This window comes from Balaenoptera acutorostrata, chromosome 14 (genome assembly GCF_949987535.1).
Source record: "Balaenoptera acutorostrata chromosome 14, mBalAcu1.1, whole genome shotgun sequence".
Taxonomy (NCBI): Eukaryota; Metazoa; Chordata; class Mammalia; order Artiodactyla; family Balaenopteridae; genus Balaenoptera; species Balaenoptera acutorostrata.
The window spans coordinates 48,921,239-48,941,936 of NC_080077.1; the positions used below are offsets into that span (position 1 = coordinate 48,921,239).

General features: G+C 34.8%; 1 protein-coding gene across 2 annotated transcripts; it reads left to right on the plus strand.

Annotated features, from left to right (window-relative positions):
* The first annotated feature begins 3 nt into the window (after positions 1 to 3).
* TUBE1 (tubulin epsilon 1) lies at positions 4 to 19,832 on the plus strand. Of its 2 annotated transcripts, none has more exons than XM_007190716.3 (12): positions 4 to 119; positions 214 to 287; positions 940 to 992; positions 3,784 to 3,841; positions 7,473 to 7,588; positions 10,330 to 10,451; positions 13,276 to 13,463; positions 13,681 to 13,856; positions 14,669 to 14,809; positions 17,757 to 17,897; positions 18,536 to 18,710; positions 19,022 to 19,832. In XM_007190716.3, exons 1-12 carry the CDS (start codon positions 95 to 97, stop codon positions 19,178 to 19,180), a joined length of 1,428 nt encoding a protein of 475 aa, XP_007190778.1. In that variant the 5' UTR covers positions 4 to 94; the 3' UTR covers positions 19,181 to 19,832. The 2 variants fall into 2 exon arrangements, with proteins under 2 accessions (XP_007190778.1, XP_007190779.1); XM_007190717.2 differs by having other exon boundaries at positions 28 to 119; positions 214 to 386.
* The last annotated feature ends 866 nt before the right edge of the window (positions 19,833 to 20,698 follow it).

Sequence of the window (20,698 nt, forward strand, 5' to 3'; positions counted from 1 at the left end):
CTTGCAGCAGCAGCGTGACTTACGGCCGCCCCGCCGAGGCAAATACGCGGGCCGGCGCGGGCTCCTGGTTGCAGCGGGACGGCCGCGCCGCAGCATGACCCAGTCGGTGGTCATACAGGGTAAGCCGCCCCGGGAGGGTGGGGACCTGGTCGCCGCCGAGGCGAGTGGCCCTGTTGCTGCCTAATGTCTATTCTCTTACCTTCCTGGGCGCAGTCGGCCAGTGCGGAAACCAGATTGGCTGCTGCTTCTGGGACCTGGCGCTGAGGGAGCACGCCGCGGTCAACCAGGTACCGGCCCCGCCGCGCGGGAGACCCCCATGCGCGCCTGTCCCCGAGGCTCTTCCAAAAAATAAGAATTAATACTCCGGGAGCTTTTATCTGGCCGGTGTAAGTTGTATGGGATCTTCTCGGTAAAGGGAAGAGTTTTTAAACTTCTGGTTTAAGCTGGTTTGTAAACTTCTGTTGGCGTTAGACACAAGAGTCCAAACGAACACTCGCCGGAGACCTTAGTCTTAAGGTTCCTTAATTCTCAGGGTTGCGTCTTTATCAGGGTTCTTGTGAGGAGCAATGAGATAGCATATGTGAAAGTACTTTGTGAAATAGGTACCATGTGTGGCATTATATTCCTTAATTTAACCAGTCAGCTTTTTAAATGATCACCAAGAATGCAGGGAAAGCTCTCATGTGATGCACCTGCTCTACAGTCCTGTGGGGACGCCTTTTCTCAGTACCTTCAGCTGCACTTAATCCATATATCTCGCGGTATTTGCTCTTCTCTAGATTGGAAGAATCAGTATAAGCATTTTATGATTGTTTGCTTTTTCTTATTGTAGCCATATGCCGGCCTTTAAAGTATTGTGGGATTATTAAATTAAAAGGACTTCGTTTGGGAAAGAGGCAAAACGTAATCAAGCACTAATAAATGTATTTTTTTTTTTAGAAAGCAATTTATGATGAGGCAATAAGCAGCTTCTTTAGAAATGTGGATACCAGGTAAGATGGGGTTAAAGTCTGTCACATAGCTTAATAATTATTTTCATGTCAGCAGTTTGGGAGAAAATTCTTCAGAGGACAGTAAAAGCAGTTGATAGCTGTAAAGAAGTTGTTTGGCTTTTTTGTTTGTTTTTCTCATTATTGAAAGCATATTGTCATTCTCTTGTCATTAATATTCTCATATCATTAGGCAGAGCAGGACAACAGGTTTCCTTTTAAAGCCATATAAAGGAATAAAAAGAAACTTTAGTGTGCTTAATTTTATTTTATTTTATTTTTTTAAATTATTTTTATTTATTTATTTATGGCTGTGTTGGGTCTTCGTTTCTGTGCGAGGGCTTTCTCTAGTTGTGGCAAGTGGGGGCCACTCTTCATCGCGGTGCGCGGGCCTCTCACTATCGCGGCCTCTCTTGTTGCGGAGCACAGGCTCCAGACGCGCAGGCTCAGTAACTGTGGCTCACGGGCCCAGTTGCTCCGCGGCATGTGGGATCTTCCCAGACCAGGGCTCGAACCCATGTGCCCTGCATTAGCGGGCAGATTCTCAACCACTGCGCCACCAGGGAAGCCCTAGTGTGCTTAATTTTCACTTGACCTTGAAATAAAGTTTCACTGAAAGGAATGCTGAAAATTTCCCTGAGAGTGTCTTGTTAGTGCATTCAATAATGGCTAACTTTTGAAAGAAAAATATATTGTTTACACTTATGTGATATTACCTGTGGTCAGGAGTATTTGCTCTACAAATAGAATGTGCTAAAAAGGAGCAAAGCAGTTGTCAGATTAGTTTTATTTAATAAAAGGTATATGTAAGTATATATCTTTTACCGGAAAGAGTAATTTGACATTCAGGGTGTGTTTCTAAGCTTTTAATGTTGAATCATGAAGTTCATGCATTTTCAAAATGCTTAATAAAACTAAACCTGCCGGGCTTGAACTGAAAAATACATACTTTAGATCCAGTTTTAATCTAATAAAGATTTCAGTTCTAGTTTGAATTAGTTGGTTGGGTGTTTGAGGCAGTTATCTCTCCGGGAAGGCTAATTAGGCCCGACTTCCTTAGTGAATTTCAGAGTCTGACCCTCAGGCTTGCAAACTCAGAAACTTCGATGACATCTTGAGAATGGGTCCAGTGCTCTCTAGTACAGGCAGATAAACCAAACTCAGATAGGAAATTACAAAGCAGAAAGTCAATGTAGTCATGGACAGTGGAGCTATAACTCAAAGAGACTAGACACCCATTTTCTTTCAAAAGCACATTCTCTTCTGTAGGAAATCTATCAGGAAAGCTAAGTAATAAAAGGTTACTTAGTGACCATGGAATCAGACCAAGGTAAGTTAGGTGTATTACCTTAATGACTGGTGTTATTTATTAATATGGAGGTATCTCACATAGACTAGATTACTTCTTGTTTGTAAACTAGAACATCTCCCCTACATACTATTAAGAGACTCAAATTTGCCTTTGTAATACTTCCTTGTAGGTAGTATTCTAACTAAATCTGTACTTCCGTTCCCTCTGTAATACTCCTTTCATTGAATATTACATAGTTGAGACTCAGCCTGGAAGCCATTCTCTCTTAATCAGGTGACTTTACGTAACTCTATTCTCATCTACTCGGTTTGTTTTATAATTTAACCCGAGAGCATACTTATTTCTCCAATATCAAGTTTGAGGAGAAGGGCCTTGGCATCTTGCTCTTCTTTCCAACGTAGTATCAACACATGCAGCATCTATTCCACAAGTTAGTACAAAAATTCTTTTTCAAAAATAAGACCACACCTTTGTATATACTTCTTTATTTGAGGAAATTATCATACCTTTTTAATAACATGATAAGAATTTACCTATACCAGGGGTTGGCAAACCTTTCCTGTAAAGGACCAGATGGTAGATATTTCAGGTTTTGCAGACCATAAAGTCCATATCACATCTCCTTGAGTCCGCCATTGTTGTATGAATGCAGGTATAGATAGTACATAAACAAATGAGCGTGCTTTGTTCCAGTAAAACTTGTTTTCACAAGTAGCTGGTCAGACTTGGCTTGAGGATTATAGATTTATCAGCCCCCGACCTATAGCATCATCTATGCTCAATTCAGCTTACCTTCATATATTCTGTCTTGTAAACTATATTGACTTGTCCACTGTTTTAGTCATAGATTTAGTTACTTTGGTGACTTATCTTCAACGTGAAATTCTAGGAACAGCTTTAGATACTCAACTGTATGTCACTGGTATGTTAGTTGATGTGTGTCTGGCTACAACAGAAAGCCTCACTAATGGTGGCTTAAACAGTAGATGTATCCAGTTATGTCACATACAAAGAAATCTGTGTTTAGAGAAGTGCCCTAAAGACCAGGATACTGTCATATTGTTTCATGTGTTGGTTTTTTGTCCTCATGTTTTTTTACTTCATAACCATAAAATGACAGCCTCCACTGCCAGGAATCCCATCCAGATTCGTGTTCAAGGTAGGCAAAAGGACCAACTGCATCTGGTCCTTTTTATCAGAAAGCTTCCCAGAATATCTCCTTTTTATTTCATTACCCAGAACTGGATTACATGACCAGCCCAAACTACAAAGAAAGCCAGGGAAATAAGTACCTCACTTTTTCAGCCTATTGGGAGGTGGGTAAGGGAGAAGGAGATTATGAATGGCTTCTTTGTTGCCTTTTGTGTATGCCTCACTTGGCCTATAAGTAGCTTTACTATGTGAATGGAAGTTAACTTTATTACCTGATAGCACTATTAGCGTGGAAGATCTTATGACCTTTTCTCATCTTTTATCTTTCAGAGTGGTTGGTGATGGTGGCAGTATTTCCAAGGGGAAAATTTGTTCTTTAAAAGCACGAGTAAGTCTTATATACTTGGATTCTTATATTGCATATGTTTTTAAAATAACTCTACTTCTGTAACTATCATAAGAATAAAATTTTAATTTAACTTCTCAAAATAAAAACAAGGTATTTGCTAAGCCACATTTAATATAAATATAATTAAGCAGACATTTGTGTCTCCATGAAACTTTAGGGGGAAAATTTTGTGCTTAAAGTGAAAATACTGCATATTTGGCATTTTTTCTAAATGTTTTAGGGGAAATATATGTCTAGATAAATGATAACAAAAGCTTTCTTAACTCTAAGCCTAAAATACATTCTAATGAAGGTTAATTTTCATATAAAAATGGTGAAAGGTTTATTTGCACCAGAGTTACTATTCCCAGTACAAAGCATAGATTCAACCACAGTCTAGTGAATACATAACATAACCATGTAAGACCTCCTGAACAAAAATACTTCTAGTCAATAGCCCATATTTAGTCTTAATCTCATTGCAATAACACTTCTCTTCTGTGAGTGTGTCTCTGCAACAAACTGCTTTTTCCAGCTGTTGATCAGTAATGTTTGACTGTGACAGAAAAGAAAGGCAGTTTTGGTGCTATGGAAGTAATTGAGATGATAAGGATCAGACCTGGAGTAGTGGCTGAAAGAGTAGAGAGCAGTAGTGTTGTAGTACCTGGGAACCCTCTCCTTGTATCTGTGATCTCCAGTGTCCTTGGGAAACAAATTTAGGGCAGAGACTACGTGCTTGTAGTCTGTTAGGATAATTGATTAACATTTGGTATAGTTCATGCCTTGGAGAGTGCTAACATCCCAATCCAAATCTTACTCAGAGATAAAGAAACGTTGACATTTCCTAGACCACTCCCAGTTTGAGCTCTTTCCCACCACCCTACCAGTGAGCAAGTTGGGAAATGGAGGAAACACTGCTGGAAGAGAATAAATCAGCATGTTTCTATAGCCTTTGGCTTTTTTCCTAGAAGGTGTTCTTCCATTTCTTCTTAGTAGTCTTGGTATCATATGGCTCTGATCACTGAAGAGTCTAGGCTTCAAAAGGTAATTTGGTGGCTGAGTTCCTCCACTGTGTTAATAGGCAAACACTCAGAATTTTGTAAATCCTGTATTACAATTAAGGGGAAGCTCAAGGGCCTGAAAGCTATCACCAGGTAGCTCTGGAAGAAAATAATAAACATCAAATCTTGGAAATCGTGACTCCAGATCTTGGATGGCTAAGTGAGGAATCCAGAATAATTCCTTGTAATTGTAATTAATTTCCGATGGAAAAACAAATCAGAGGTCTTATGTGACTAAGGAAAGATTGAAAGAGTTACAGACTGTCAGGGTTTAGTGCTAAGTGACTCCGACAGTGATGATTCTCTCAAAACTGACTTCAGGAGGTGCTTGAATGTCAGTTTGTATTCTGTATTCCCCTTCCTTTGCCTGATTGCAAAGTAATTGAAAGCATGGCTTAAATATGTTTAATCTTCCACAAATCATCTCAATAAATCTGTTTTGGAGCAAGGACAGTAGAAGCTAATTTTGTTCTTTTTTGTAATCTTATGCAACAGTGAAATGCCTCTTACATGGTTGATTAGGTGTTAAAGTCAGCATTTAAGATAAAAATGCATGTTTTTAAAAATATCCTTGAAAATCCCTAAAAGTGCCAAGAAATGACTGTATAGTCCTGTGTATGTATATTGATGCTGTATTTAAAGGAGCATATTTATAAAACAGAATTTTACAGTCTTTCTAATATACCACTGTAATATGATGATATAACATGTGATATTACTCAGCCGTAAAAAGAAACGAAATTGAGTTATTTGTAGTGAGGTGGATGGACCTAGAGTCTGTCATACAGAGTGAAGTAAGTCAGAAAGAGAAAAACAAATACTATATGCTAACACATATATATGGAATCTTAAAAAAAAAAAAAAAGGTCATGAAGAACCTAGGGGCAGGACGGGAATAAAGATGCAGACCTACTAGAGAATGGACTTGAGGACACGGGGAGGGGAAGGGTAAGCTGGGACAAAGTGAGAGAGTGGCATGGACATATATACACTACCAAATGTAAAATAGATAGCTAGTGGGAAGCAGCAGCATAGCACAGGGAGATGAGCTCGGTGCTTTGTGACCACCTAGAGGGGTGGGATAGGGAGAGTGGGAGGGAGACGCAAGAGGGAGGAGATATGGGGATATATGTATATGTATAGCTGATTCACTTTGTTATAAAGCAGAAACTAACACAACATTGTAAAATAATTATACTCCAATAAAGATGTTAAAAAAAAAAGTGGTATACTATCATACAATTAGAAATATATTTCTAAAGTACTGTGTAATAATATTTTAATTGCCAGCTTACAGTAGCATACTTAATTACACAAATAATTGAATTCACAGAATTTAAATGGGCATAAATTGTGACTCCACTGTAGTCAGTACTCGGTAAGTGCCAAACTTGACTGTCTCCCTTTGATAAGATAATAGAGCATAGAGTTTGGTGGTTAAGAGTGAAGATTCTGCAGCCAGGCTAGCCAGGTTTGAATCAGCTCTACCACTTCCTAGCTGGGTAATCACAGCCAAGTTATTTAACTTTTCTAGGCCTCAGTTTCCTCATGTGTAAACTGGGAGTAATTACAGTAACTATGCATAGGGTTGTGAGGATTAAATGGGGTGATACATGTACAGTGGCATGTAGGAAGTGCTTAATGTTACATGCTCACCCGCACTGAAAAAGCCCATAAATCAAGCACTTTCTCTGTGACACTGAATCAAAGGCTTAGGTTAAAGGGTACCCTAACATCATTTCAGATTACTTTTTTCAGCTTTGCTTTTTTATTTATTTAACTCTATTTTATTCTTTCATTCTTCCTCAGTGTAGAAAATATAGAAAGTAAAGTACAAAACAGTGGGGACAGAGGGTATATAATTCTACTACCAAGCTATCCCTGCTTTCATTTTGCTGTATTTCCATCCAGTCTTTTCTATTTTTCTTTCCATAGCTAATTTTATGTTTTATTTTCTCATTTTCTTCTTAGTAATAGAGGTTATCTCCCATGTCAATAAAGTTTGTGATATTTAGTGAGTTTGTGAATTCAGATTGCGAGTTACTTAGGGGAAGGGACCCTGTTGTCATCTTTGACATCTATCCAGTGCCTTGGCTTTGCACGTAATAGTAGTTTACTAATTTGATTTGGACAGTTTTCAGCTGTGATTCATAAAGAGCAGCATGGTTATTCCTAGTGACCAAATACATTAATGAACCCTACATTTATTGAGAATTGTTTCTGGTTAAGATTACCTTCTAAACTTCTGAGACCTTGTTCTCAAGAAATTTATAGTCACATAAGCACATAAATAAAAGAATTGTTAGAAAATCAGACAGAATTATTCAGTTCCTTTTTTTCCTTCTTATTCTTAGGGTAAGAATTTAGAATCCATCTTTTCATTGGATTCCACCTTTGGAGCAGAGTGAAATTATTTTTTAATTTTTATAACAGACTGCACAAAGAGAGTCAAAGATTTGATCAAACTTAAACTATAAAAAGAACAATGCAACTTCTAGCTCAAAAATTCTTTTTATTTACAGAGTGACTAAAGAAAAATATGCTAATTACATTTTATTTGTCTTTCTCAGGCTGTCTTGATTGACATGGAGGAAGGGGTAGTAAATGAAATTCTTCAGGGACCATTGAGAGATGTATTTGATAGTAAGCAGCTCATCACTGATATTTCTGGCTCAGGAAATAATTGGTGAGAATATGCTGGATGTAAAAATTAAATATCATCTGAAAAAAATGAGGAATCTTTCCTTTATTCTGATAGGTCCTGCTGACATGAAAGCAAGATACAACTTGCCATACCTGACTCTAGGCCTTTCAGCCCATCATCTTTTCCTTGATAGATGATGGTGTTCACAATACTTGGAAGCCATCTGTATCCTAGTTGTTTCTCTTTCTTTTTTAAGAAAAAGATGAATCATGAAAAATTGATTTACTAAATTTCTCGTTGTGATTTGATTCTTGCATAACTGCTAAGTAGTTACAAAAGTTTTATTTTTTTGGTTATGTAGTTCCACATTTATATATTTATTCTATAGAACTCTTCACTTGTCTATAAAGATACAAATGAAAGATTGTTCACTGAAACATTGTTTTTAACATCAGATAATACTCAACAGGGGCTTGTTTAAATCAATTATAGTATATCCATACAATGGAAAATCATGCAACTCTTATAAAATGTAACATACCTGCATGGAAATTTTCTAACATTTTAAAAATCAGAAGTATTAAGGCACGGAACAATGTGGCTAGCATACTAATTTGTATATGAAAACCCTTACCATTTTTTTTTTTAACATCTTTATTGGAGTATAATTGCTTTACATTGTTGTGTTAGTTTCTGCTGTATAACAAAGTGAATCAGCTATACGTATACATATATCCCCATATCCCCTGCCTCTTGCGTCCCACCCTCCCACCCGTCTAGGTGGTCACAAAGCACGGAGCTGATCTCCCTGTGCTATGCAGCTGCTTCCCACTAGCTAGCTGTTTTACATTTGGTAGTGTATATATGTCCATGCCACTCTCTCACTTTGTCCCAGCTTACCCTTCCCCCTCCCTGTGTCCTCAAGTCCATTCTCTCTGTCTGCGTCTTTATTCCTGTCCTGCCCCTAGGTTCTTCAGAACCTTTTTTTTTTTTTTTAGATTCCATATATATGTGTTAGCGTATGGTATTTGTTTTACTCTTTCTGACTTACTTCACTCTGTATGACAGACTCTCGGTCCATCCACCTCACTACAAATAACTCAATTTTGTTTCTTTTTATGGCAGATTAATATTCCATTGTATATATGTGCCACATCTTCTTTATCCATTCATCTGTTGATGGACACTTAGGTTGCTTCCATGTCCTGGCTATTGTAAATAGTGCTGCAGTGAACATTGTGGTACATGAGTCTTTTTGAGTTCTGGTTTTCTCAGGGTATTTGCCCAGTAGTGAGATTGCTGGGTCATATGGTAGTTCTATTTTTAGTTTTTTTTGTTTTTTTGTTTTTTTTTAAAGGTTTTTATTTATTTATTTATTTATGGCTGTGTTGGGTCTTCGTTTCTGTGTGAGGGCCTTCTCCAGCCGCGGCAAGCGGGGCCACTCTTCATCGCGGTGCGCGGGCCCCTCATCATCGCGGCCTCTCTTGTTGCGGAGCACAGGCTCCAGACGCGCAGGCTCAGCAATTGTGGCTCACGGGCCCAGTTGCTCCGCGGCATGTGGGATCCTCCCAGACCAGGGCTCGAACCCGTGTCCCCTGCATTGGCAGGCAGACTCTCAACCACTGCGCCACCAGGGAAGCCCTATTTTTAGTTTTTTAAGGAACCTCCATACTGTTCTCCATAGTGGCTGTATCAATTTAAAAGTTGTAAGTATTTTTATAAACTGTTCTCTTACCTATAGTATTTGACTCCGTCAAAATTTTCCCATGGGTCAGATTTAATAGAATTGATAGAGATGCAAGCCAGACCAGTGTCCTAGCATTCAAGGTCAGTCTGAGGCTATATTTGGCCCTTAAATATATAATGGTCTCTTCTCCTTAATGGGAAAAAAGCTCCAACAGTGATCATTTTAAAATTTACATTGACACTGGTTTTGCTATTTTTTAAAAAGTAAGTAGCTTCTTGTTTGCCAATCTAATATTTGTTATTTAAATTATTTGCAGTTAGTCCCTCAGGTTTATAATGTGTAATATTGTGTAATTTTACTAAAGTATGAATTTGAGTCTTGAGACTCATTTGGGGAGAACCAGTCACTAAATAAGTGAGTCCACCTAACTATCCAACCAGCTTTCTCTAATTGTCGTATAACTTATTCTGTAACTTTTGAGTTACACCTGACTACATGTTGTGTGGAAATCGTTCTTACATTTCAATTCATCATAATAATACTTGCAAATTTGGGCAACCAAAAAGGCTTGAAGAGCCTCATGAATATCAGTTTTGTACTGTGTGGCATTTCATCTAGTAATAACATGATATGACCAATATTTTTTTCATGTTTTAAACCAAAGTAGGTCAGTTTAAATTTTACTTTTATGTCTTTCTAGTTGACCACATTCTGCTTTTTAATACATAAAAGGCAGTGCAATCAGTTTACTTTCAATGAAGATGAGAAAAAACTATGTAACTAAAAACTTGTTTTGTTGTAATTATACCTTAAGAGCAGATAAATTTTAAAAACCATAGTTTAATATCCATTGATAATGAACTATTTTATCAGGATATTTGAGGATTATAGGTATATATATTTGTTAAATTATCTTCCTATATCCTTGAGATATCATAATATGATTTATTGATGTTAAACAGGAATAGAATTTACTTACTACAGTAAAAATACATTTTCAAGCTTATCTATAGTCTTTTCATTTAGTTCAGAAATAATAAAATCTTGAAATAATAAATGCAAGGATATTTTTTTTAATCTATATTCTTTTTTCCAGGGCTGTGGGTCACAAAGTGTTTGGCAGTCTTTATCAGGAACAGATTTTAGAGAAACTCAGAAAGTCAGCAGAGCACTGTGATTGTTTGCAGTGTTTTTTTGTAATACATTCCATGGGAGGAGGTAAAATTATTTATTCATTTGTCTATAACAATGTGTAAATGCAAGTGAGAATTCATTTTGCCAACATAAGTCTTGTTTTCAGACCTTTGCTTAAGAATTAAGAGTGTGTTTATGAATGTATGTACATAACAGCTTTTTATCTTAAATTTTTGTCAAATTGTGTCACTATGACCATTTTTTAAAAATTTAAACCCTTTTAAAGAGTCAGTAGAACTGAATCTGAAAAAATTTTTTCTTTTATCTTTAGTAGAAGGTAGATTTCAGTATAAGCTTTTTGGGAATGCTGCTTTTCTCCTAAGAGCTTGCTTGTGCAGTTTCATATGCTGACTAGAACGAAGTATTTGTGGCATATTCATAGGTACGTTTGCAAAAGAATATCAGTACCCTTTCTTTAACCACCTTCAATCCTTTCTTGTGTCCAATAAGAGAAATAAGTAAAAGAAATCCTTTTAGTCAACTCCCTTAAATCATTCCTTACATGGTAATTAATCACCTTGACCTAGAATAAATGATCTGCATTGCTTTCTTTCCCAGGGCAGCCTGTACCTTGCAAGTGAAGTATTTTGCTCCCTTGTTCCATGAAGTAGAAACAGATCATAATTTGATAATTTCAAAAGAGAATTAGCCTATTTGAAAAGAAAAATTTGCCATGCTTTTTTCCTCCAAGCTGAGATAAAGATTTTTATATTCAGCAGGTTATGTACAGTTGACTTTCTTATACATATCTGTTATTCAGTATGATAGCATTTGAAAAAGTTAAAATTGCTATGTAACCATGCCTTTAGAAGACCATCATAATCATTAAATTAAGAAACTAATTTTCTTTATACTGGTACAATTAACCTGCAGATTTTGAGTAAGTTTTCGAAAAAAACCAATTTGATTTATAGTTCATTATGGTGCTTTTTTTATATCCCTCTGTTACTCAGAATCTCAGTAGACTGTACTTTATTCATAATTCACTGAAAATGGCAAAAATACTTTAAATAATATTGAAGGCTAAAAATGAAGTCTTTTCCCACGTCTAATCCCTAATCTCTCTCCTCACAGATAATCAAGTTTGCCAGTGTCTGTCCTTCCAGATATTTCCTGTGCCCATTGTGTGTGTTTTTACATAAACAAGATCATGCAATACATACTACCCTGTAATGTTTTCACTTTAAATCTTTCCTGAACATCTTTCATCAGCTCTGTCCAATTGTGAGAATATGTAATAATTTTTAAAGTCAGTTCCTCATTGATGGATGTCAAGTTATTTATGATTTTTAGCTACTACATAAAATCCCCAGCAAACATCTGGTACCTACATCTTTGGTCATTTGTGCCACAATAGCTGTAGGCAATATTCCTAGAAAGGAAAGTGGAACCAAAGAATATGTACATTTTAAGTTTTGGTTGATATTACTAAATAACCTTCCTATATTATTGCATCAATCCATATGATTAGCAGCAATTTATAAGAGTTTATTTCCCCACACTGTCACCAACACTGAGTATTATGAGACATAAATCTAATACAATATGTTCAAAATTATATTGTTTTAATTTGCATTTTTTAATTAGAGAAAAGGTTGAGCACCTTTACATCTATTTGCCATTTGATTTATTTTGAGTTACAACTTATATATATCCTTTGCTCATTTTTCCATTGCATTATTCATATTTTTCTGTTGTTGATTTGTGACCCTCTTTATTAAAGAAATTTAGTCCTCCATCATGTTTGAAGATTTTTTCTTAGTTTGCCTTTTTATTTTGTTTGTTTTTATATATACATATAGAGAGAGAGGGGAGTTTTGTTTATTTTTAATGGAGTCAAAACTATCTGTTCTATAATGGCTCTGGTTTTTTATAATGCTTAGAAAGTCCTCATTAAAGATTAACCCAAAAAATCTCCCTCGCTTTCATCTAATATTTTTCACATCATAGCCTTTTAATATTTATCCAAATGGGGTTAGAGCATTATTGGCTTTTAAACTTTTTCTCATCAGGACAGCAAGAAATACGTTTTACATTACAAACCAACACACACACAAACATACACAAACTAAAACAAAAGATTATTTACCCACACCATATGTGACATACTAATATTTCTGCGTTTCATTTAAGAGAAGAAAATACTGGTCCTAACCTTATAAATTAGTTTCATAGCCCACTGATGGTTCACAAGCCATAGTTTGAAAAGCACCAGGGTAAAGGATTCCAGTTTTCTCTCTTTAAGTTCTTAAAAATATCTGAATTTATATATATGTAACTCTGTGTGTCAGGAAATTACCTTAATGAGATTCTTAGAGTTTCTGCTTTTAGATAGATAGTAAAAAAGTTTCTTCTTTGAAATTTTTGTAAATTCAAGTTGGTCATGCTTAACTTTAAACAATTTTAACTCAGCATTTAAGTTGCTTAAGGTCAGGATAGTGTTCATCATTAAGATTATATAGGTGCTACACTAAAGATGTCAAGGTAGTTTGTTTTTTCTTAAGTTGCTTAACATCAAGTGTAGACTAAATACTGTCTTAGTTGCATTTTTTACTCTTCAGTCAGTTCTTTTGACATCATAGAGATATAACTTAAATGTAAAAAAGTGTAAAATGTAGAAAGGCCTCTCATCATCACAGTCAGACCCAGAGGTTGAATTCATGACTTTAAGTCTCACTACCTATATTGTCTTCATTTCTTTATCTGAAATTAATTAGTTAATATATAATCACAGGAATAAGTTGAAAATTGTATGTCTTTAATAAATAGGTTTTTACCAAAAAAACACAGAATTCCGTTATATTCTGAACCATTTATGCTGTTTTCTTTTTGAAATCTTAATCTTCAGGAACAGGATCTGGACTTGGCACATTTCTTTTAAAGGTGCTTGAGGATGAATTCCCAGAAGTATACAAATTCGTGACTTCAGTTTATCCTTCTGGTGAAGATGATGTCATAACCTCGCCTTATAATAGCATGTTGGCAATGAAGGAACTTAATGAGCATGCAGACTGTGTGTTGCCCATTGACAACCAAGTAAGAAATGGCATTGTAATTTATGGACATATTATGTATACATTCAATCCTGTGTTATGCTTATGTGTGTACATGAAACAGTCTCTTCACTTTTCAGCCTACCCGTCTAAGAGAAAAAATAAGTTTAAATTGCTTTTTTTTGTCTTTTCTTCCTGGTAGAATGTCATCTATGTCCTCTCTTTTAATAGCTTCTCTCCCAATATTTTTTCCTTAAAAGTCTTTATTTGACATCATTAGCAAAATTGACCTCATGGTGAATTCTGGAAAGTTGGGTACAGCTATAAAGCCAAAGAGTCTGGTTACTTCAAGTGCTGGAGCTTTTAAAAAGCGGCAGGAGAAACCATTTGATGCAATGAACAACATTGTGGCAAATTTGCTGCTCAACCTAACAAGGTAATCCTGTTGACAGTGTACTTAAGGGCAGTTTAAAAACTTCACTTGCTTTTGATAATGTTTTGCAGTAGCATATTTTAGTTATTCTGAGTTGTAGAAGATTTTTTAAAAACTTTATTTAAAATAAAAATTTTAGTTTGTCTAGTGTTTTCAGATCTTGGAGTGATAGACCAGAATTTTATTTTCTCTGACTCCAGAGCAGCATTTTATTTTCCCCAGGTACGTTCCATGGAATATTAACAGGTGTTAAATGGTAAAGGGTTTTGAAGGATATACACTTGAGAAACACTTGGTTAGACAAAAACAAACTTGGTTGTTGTTTTTTTTTGCTGCGAAATGTCTTAACCTTTTAAACCAGCTAATCTATACCTCTTTATTAGCTGGTCCAAAATATTTCTTCGACTTTGATCTAAAAAATTGCTTTGGCATTATTATATTCCAAATTATAGAGCATGTAAGCAAATCCCGGGGGAAATTAGTAAGGCTTATAGAATAAATAACTATTGAACTGTATGTATTTAATTCAATCTAAAGTCTGTTTTAAGTAAGATTTTTATGTAGGTAATTAGCAACTGTAATAGAGTGGTTACACTTCAGATAATCCTGAAATAAGAATTGCTGTAGATGTTATGTTATATTTTAATTATCTTTATACACGATGTTCATGATACTAAATTTCACTAATACAGAAAAAAAAGAGCATATATTCTCTACTGAAGTACAGCGTACAAAAGGATGTAGGAAAGTGCCTGCTTACTAAATCAAGCTACATTAAGTTAAATATTTTTCATGCTTTAATGTTAATTTTTTAGCTCTGCAAGGTTTGAAGGATCCCTTAATATGGACCTTAATGAAATCAGCATGAATTTAGTTCCTTTTCCTCAACTGCATTATCTTGTGTCAAGCCTAACACCTCTGTATACACTGGCAGATGTTAACATTCCTTCTCGAAGGTAAGATGTAGTAACTTTATTCCAATTACTTGAGGGCTCAAATTACTTTAAAAACACACATTTTAAAGAGAAAAGTTTATAATAACTCTAGTTATTTCTTCGTACCATTTTCTTTGTGAGAATTATATAAAATATAGGTGATGACAGCCATTTTTCCATTAAGTGAATACTTCCTTATTTAGAAGTCATTGTTTAAAAATGTCAGTATTAAACTATTTGAAATTAAATCTAATAACTAAATTTTTAAGCTCATGAAAATTAATAAAGATATAGTTTTTATTGAAAAAGATTTAAAGGCTTTGAAGTCTGATGTACTTAAGTATGAATGCTAATTCTGTCATTTACTAGCTACAGAACCTTGGGCAGGTGACGAACTTTTAGTTTTTCTCATCTTTAAAAATGAGAGTCAGAGTACCTAACTCATAAGCTTGTTGGTATATTAAATAAGAGTATCTTTTAAAGCTCTTACCACAGTCTAGCACCATAGAGGGTTTACAGATATTACTCTATTATAGCTATTATGTATCACTTCCAGAACACCTTGTTTTATAACTGTGTCATTTTTAAGCATAAAACTTACATCAATTTACTTAACAAAAATGTAGTTGAAACATACTCTTAGCATATACAGTGATGATGAGCTTGAAAAGGTCACACTGACATTCACAGTTGACTGAGGGAAAAGGTCTTGTCAGACTCTGCTAGAGGAAATTATGTAAATGATAAAGTAAAAACTAGATTACAGATCTTTTTAATAGTTTAAATTTTGGCAACATAACAATTCTATACTGTGGGAATGTCACAGTAATACTGATTAACTTTTATTTGAGCAAGTAACAAATAACTGACTATGCCAACTAATAGGTGCGGTCTCTTTCTTTGTGGGATGCTGATGAGCTTAACAGGTTAAGCGACTTGCATAGTTTACTGAACATGGGAATCATTAAATGTTTGCTTTTATTATCAGCCCAGCATATTAAAAATGAGTATATTTAGTAAAAGGTACACCTTTAATGTGGACACATTGAATGTAAATTGGTGCTAAACTATTTATTGTACAATAGTGATTATCCAGACATTTAAAGTTACTCCTTAAAAAAATAGACATGTAATTTCTAATTAAGTTCAGCATAATCCTGCTTGTGTGTGTGTGTGTGAGTGTACACATTTTTCTTTTTGGTTGTGCCGGGTCTTAGTTGTGGCAGGTGGGCTCCTTAGTTGCAGCTTACCAGCTCCTTAGTTGTGGCATGCGAACTCTTAGTTGCAGCATGCATATGGCATTTAGTTCCCCGAGCAGGGATTGAACCCAGGCCCCCTGCATTGGAAGCACGGAGTTTTAAGCACGGTGCCACCAGGGAAGTCCCGTGCTTGGTATATTTTGATAAAAATAATACAGTGTCAACATTTAAAATTTTTATTTATATAATTATAGCTTGTTGCAGGTTTGTTTTTAATTAAAATATGTTAGTGGAAAATCTGTAAGGAACCTTAAGAATGTTAGACTCTTAAGGAACTTATCACAGTGTTCTTTCTAGCTTTGTGGGTTTTTTCCTTTTTCTTTTTGCTTCTACTGTACTATAGGTATTTCAAAGGCTGCCATATCCACATATGGACACGTTTATCCTTGAGCAAATAATAAATTGTTTTTAAATTGTACTAGTAAAAGGCATAGTTTTAAAACTTTAATTTCTTAGTAGTTTACAAACAACAGAATGGTTTTTGGATGTGCTTCATATTAATAAACGTCATCTAGTCCATTTTTATCAATGAAAATGTTAAAGCACATATTAGAGTGTGTATGCTAAATTCCTTGTTTCTAATGTAAAGAGAAATATCCCAATAACTATAAATAGCTCCTTGCTAGTTTTTATATTTTTTTGACAAAAGAATGAGTGTGCCTACTTGTTGTATAGTGGTTCTTAACCTCTTCTGGGTTTCCTTGACTTCATAAAAATGCCCAAAAGCACATACACACCACAATTTTGAGCACAGTAGAGGATTCATGAATCCCCCAAAGCTCACCATCCACTAAGAGAGTCCTCTATCCTTCTTACTGTAGAAGAATCAGGATAGAATGTAAGCTCCATTAGAGTAGGAAATTTTTTTTGTTGTTCACTGCTGGGTCTCTTGCACCTAGAATAGTGCCTGGCACATAATAGGCATTTAGTAAATATCTACTGAATGAATAGGCAGCGTAGTGTAATTTCTGTGGCTCTTCCTAGACATTCTGCAAATTCAGCACACAGTTCTGGCTAGAGTTATCTAAGGAACCTAATCATATTTGTATTGAGTTCAGTGGGATTTAAGAACCAGACTGGGGTCATATTAAAGGCCTAGGAGCCTGCATATTATTAGATATAAACTTCGTCGGTCACTTTTATCTTCCTCTCTTTAGAGGAATGATAAAAGAATGAAGTTAAAAGACTTCATTCCCTTAAAAGCCTCCCTTTTCAGGAATAGTAGTATAAAGTAGTGTCTTTTTTGGAGAGCCTAACATTGTCCTTTGATAGCTTCCTCCTTATTATTCCTAACTAATTCATGATATATTTTATAGACAAAGTAATCTTAATGTAGTAGGTTTTTAATTAGTTTTGATAGTTCTGATACTACGAAGTAGATAAGCATACTGAACTAAGTAAAAATGACACAATTTTCAGAAATTAGTACTACATAGAGCTCACTAATGATGTAGTCAATATTTTGTAGCTACCTGAAATCACCAATATATTACAGAAGCTTTTTATTCCCCCTAAAAAAAAATATTGCATGATTTCCTCTCCTCATATTTATCCAGATTGCTTTGAGGAAATGATAACTGAGATTCAGAATATATTTGTGTGTGAAGTTTATTTACCTGTAGATGACTGTCTTTTCATTTTATAGTTACACATAGAAGAAAGATGTAGTACAGTATTTTGTATAAACAGTGACTGTCTCATTGTTTTAGGTTGGATCAGATGTTTTCAGATGCCTTCAGTAAAGATCACCAGCTAATTCGAGCTGACCCCAAACATAGTCTCTACCTCGCCTGTGCCCTCATGGTTAGAGGAAATGTACAGATTTCTGATCTTCGCAGAAATATTGAAAGGTTCAATTTTATATTTTTCAAGATAATGTTATGTGTACTGTTTGTAACAGTGTAGCATGTAGTTAAGTAGCACTGTGAACTTAATTGATGTGTGACTTTGAGCAAGCTACTTAGCCTCTCAGCCTATTTTCCTCAAATGTAGAATAAGAATAATAATAGTACAAAGTTGTTATTTATGTTAATTATGTTATGCACATTAAATGATGAGATGTTATTTTCTGAAAATGTTCGGGAAATTTAGCTATTGTTATTGTTTTTATTAACCACCGCCACTACCACTACACTGCTTCTAAGTTTGTTTTACTATTTGACAGTCTTATTTTTTAGGAAAACCGCTCTATTGAATTACAAAGTAAGGAAAATTATAATACCTTCATTTCTTTTCATCCCCAGATTTCTAATGTTAAGGAATGTGTTTCTAGCTTCTTGAATCACCATTACGGCCAATTTAATGTCCCTTAGTTCACTGTCAGACTGTACCATAATACTGCTAGTATTAAAAAATAGGTAACTTATGTTATATACTAAGCACTTAGAATGGTACCATTAGTAATGTCCTAGTTTAACTAATGTGGGCTGCCATAATGTGGCAGATATTTTAGTACCTTAATTCTTACCTTTGAGTTTTTGCATCTCAGATTAAAACCTTCTCTACGGTTTGTCTCCTGGAATCAAGAAGGCTGGAAGACCAGCCTGTGTTCAGTACCTCCTGTGGGCCATTCCCATTCATTATTAGCTTTAGCAAACAACACATGCGTGAAGCCTACCTTCATAGAACTGAGAGAGAGATTCATGAGGCTCTACAAAAAAAGGGTAATCATCAGTACACCTTTCTAACTATATGTGTTTATTTTGGCTATTTAAGATGTATTCTCAAGAATTAAAGTAACACAAATCAGGTGTGATCCCGCCTGCTATATCTGTGTATTGATTATAACTGAAGAGGAGAGGCTTACTGAGACTCTAAATGAGAAATCTCATGGGTTTATAGGATTTAGGTTCTCATTTCTCTTGTAAAGCTGAGTGTGAACTATCATTTTAATAAGAATATTTACATTATAGGATAGTTGTCTGTGTTAAATTTCCTGAAAATGGTCAACATCATTCAGTTTTTTTATTTATAGGCTCATCTTCATCACTATCTCCAAATTGAAGGGATGGAGGAAAGCTGTTTCACAGAAGCCATGTCATCTTTATCAGCACTCATACAGGAATATAACCAACTGGATGCCACAAAAAGCATGCCTGCAGAAGATTTACCTAGACTACGCATAGCTGTGTGAAAAAGAAACCCCAAAGATACAATTTCTTTTTCTTAATTTCACATTTTTTGTCCCCTTACCTTTCTAGTTTAGAATTTTTGTAATTCAGAAAGCATGATGTGTGTTTTTCATATTGGGAAGGTTTTTGTCTTTAGAGTAGTTTCCATTTAATCACAATTTGTTGATGATCCCACTGTGTGAAATTAGCCAAGTCCTAGTGCCTTGACTTTAAACATCTGTCTTCCAAAAAGTCGTGTTTTCTAAAATTGAGAGAACAGAGTTCTTCAACATTTTATTTTATTTATAGTCTCATATTTAGGCATTTATACAGAGATAATCATGTCTTCAATAAAAGTCTTGTACAGATATATTTTTTATATTTATTGATAATTTATGTCTTCACATTCTGTTTAAATTCTCCTAACTCTTTAAAAGTAAATATGGGAGTAGAAGAACACAGTATAAATATTTCTATGTAATACCCACTAACTTCAGGAATAGATTTTATTGCAACTTGAGGTTTTATTTCTTCTTTGGGTAAGCACTTGTTTGCACTCAAAAGAATCACAATTTACAATTATGTTAACTTGTATTAAATTATTTTTAAATATAATGGTTTTTTAATCAAACCAGTTAATTTTGTAACAATAAATGTCCATGTTTTTAAACTATGCTACTTATCAGTTTTGCTTGTCCCTTTTTTTTTTTTTTTTTTTTTTTTGGCCATGCCGCGTTGCATGTGGGATCTTAGTTCCCCAACCAGGGATCAGACTTGCACCCCTTGCATTGGAAGCGCGGAGTCTTAACCACTGAACTGCCAGGGAAGGCCCACTTGTCACTATTTATACAAGCAAACAGAACATTACTAAGCTTGATATTTTCTTTGAAACTTTGCAGTAAATGACTAATAGTCTAGTGAAAGTGTTCCAGTTACTCTAAATCTCCAGTTTTAGTCTTCAACATTAATTTATCTTTAATCACAATTTATATTTAAAATTCATAGGTGATTTATCATTTAAGGAAGTAATTTTGAGCAACAATTTATTTTCAAGCCAGAAAAATCTGTTGTGTGCTTTCTTTAATGTTATTTTTTAAATTTCTTTCCTTTTCAGATTAAGGATACTGCTCTTGGTCTTTATCTTGGAAATTAAGTTTTTTACAATATTTGGTATAAAAATTTAGATTACAGTTGTCAACAGTGGCCAAAGAAGTTCCATTTTTTTCCTTCCAAAAGAAATCTCAGTAAACTGATATTCAGGATAGGGCAATGGAAATAATAAATATATTTACAGCTTAGTCTTATTCCTAGTTAAGATTTAATCTAGAAAATCTTGCTCACCTTATAATGATTATGTGATTGGAGCCTAGGCTGTATTGTCAAAGTACAAAGTTTTAAAACTTTAATATGCTTTTTATATAGCTTCAACAGATCATTTCAGATTATTTTATAGACTAAAATGTTCTCTTGTAAATTGTATAATTTTTCATTCTGGAATATGTAGATGGAACCAAATATCTTTGTATTACATAATTATACAT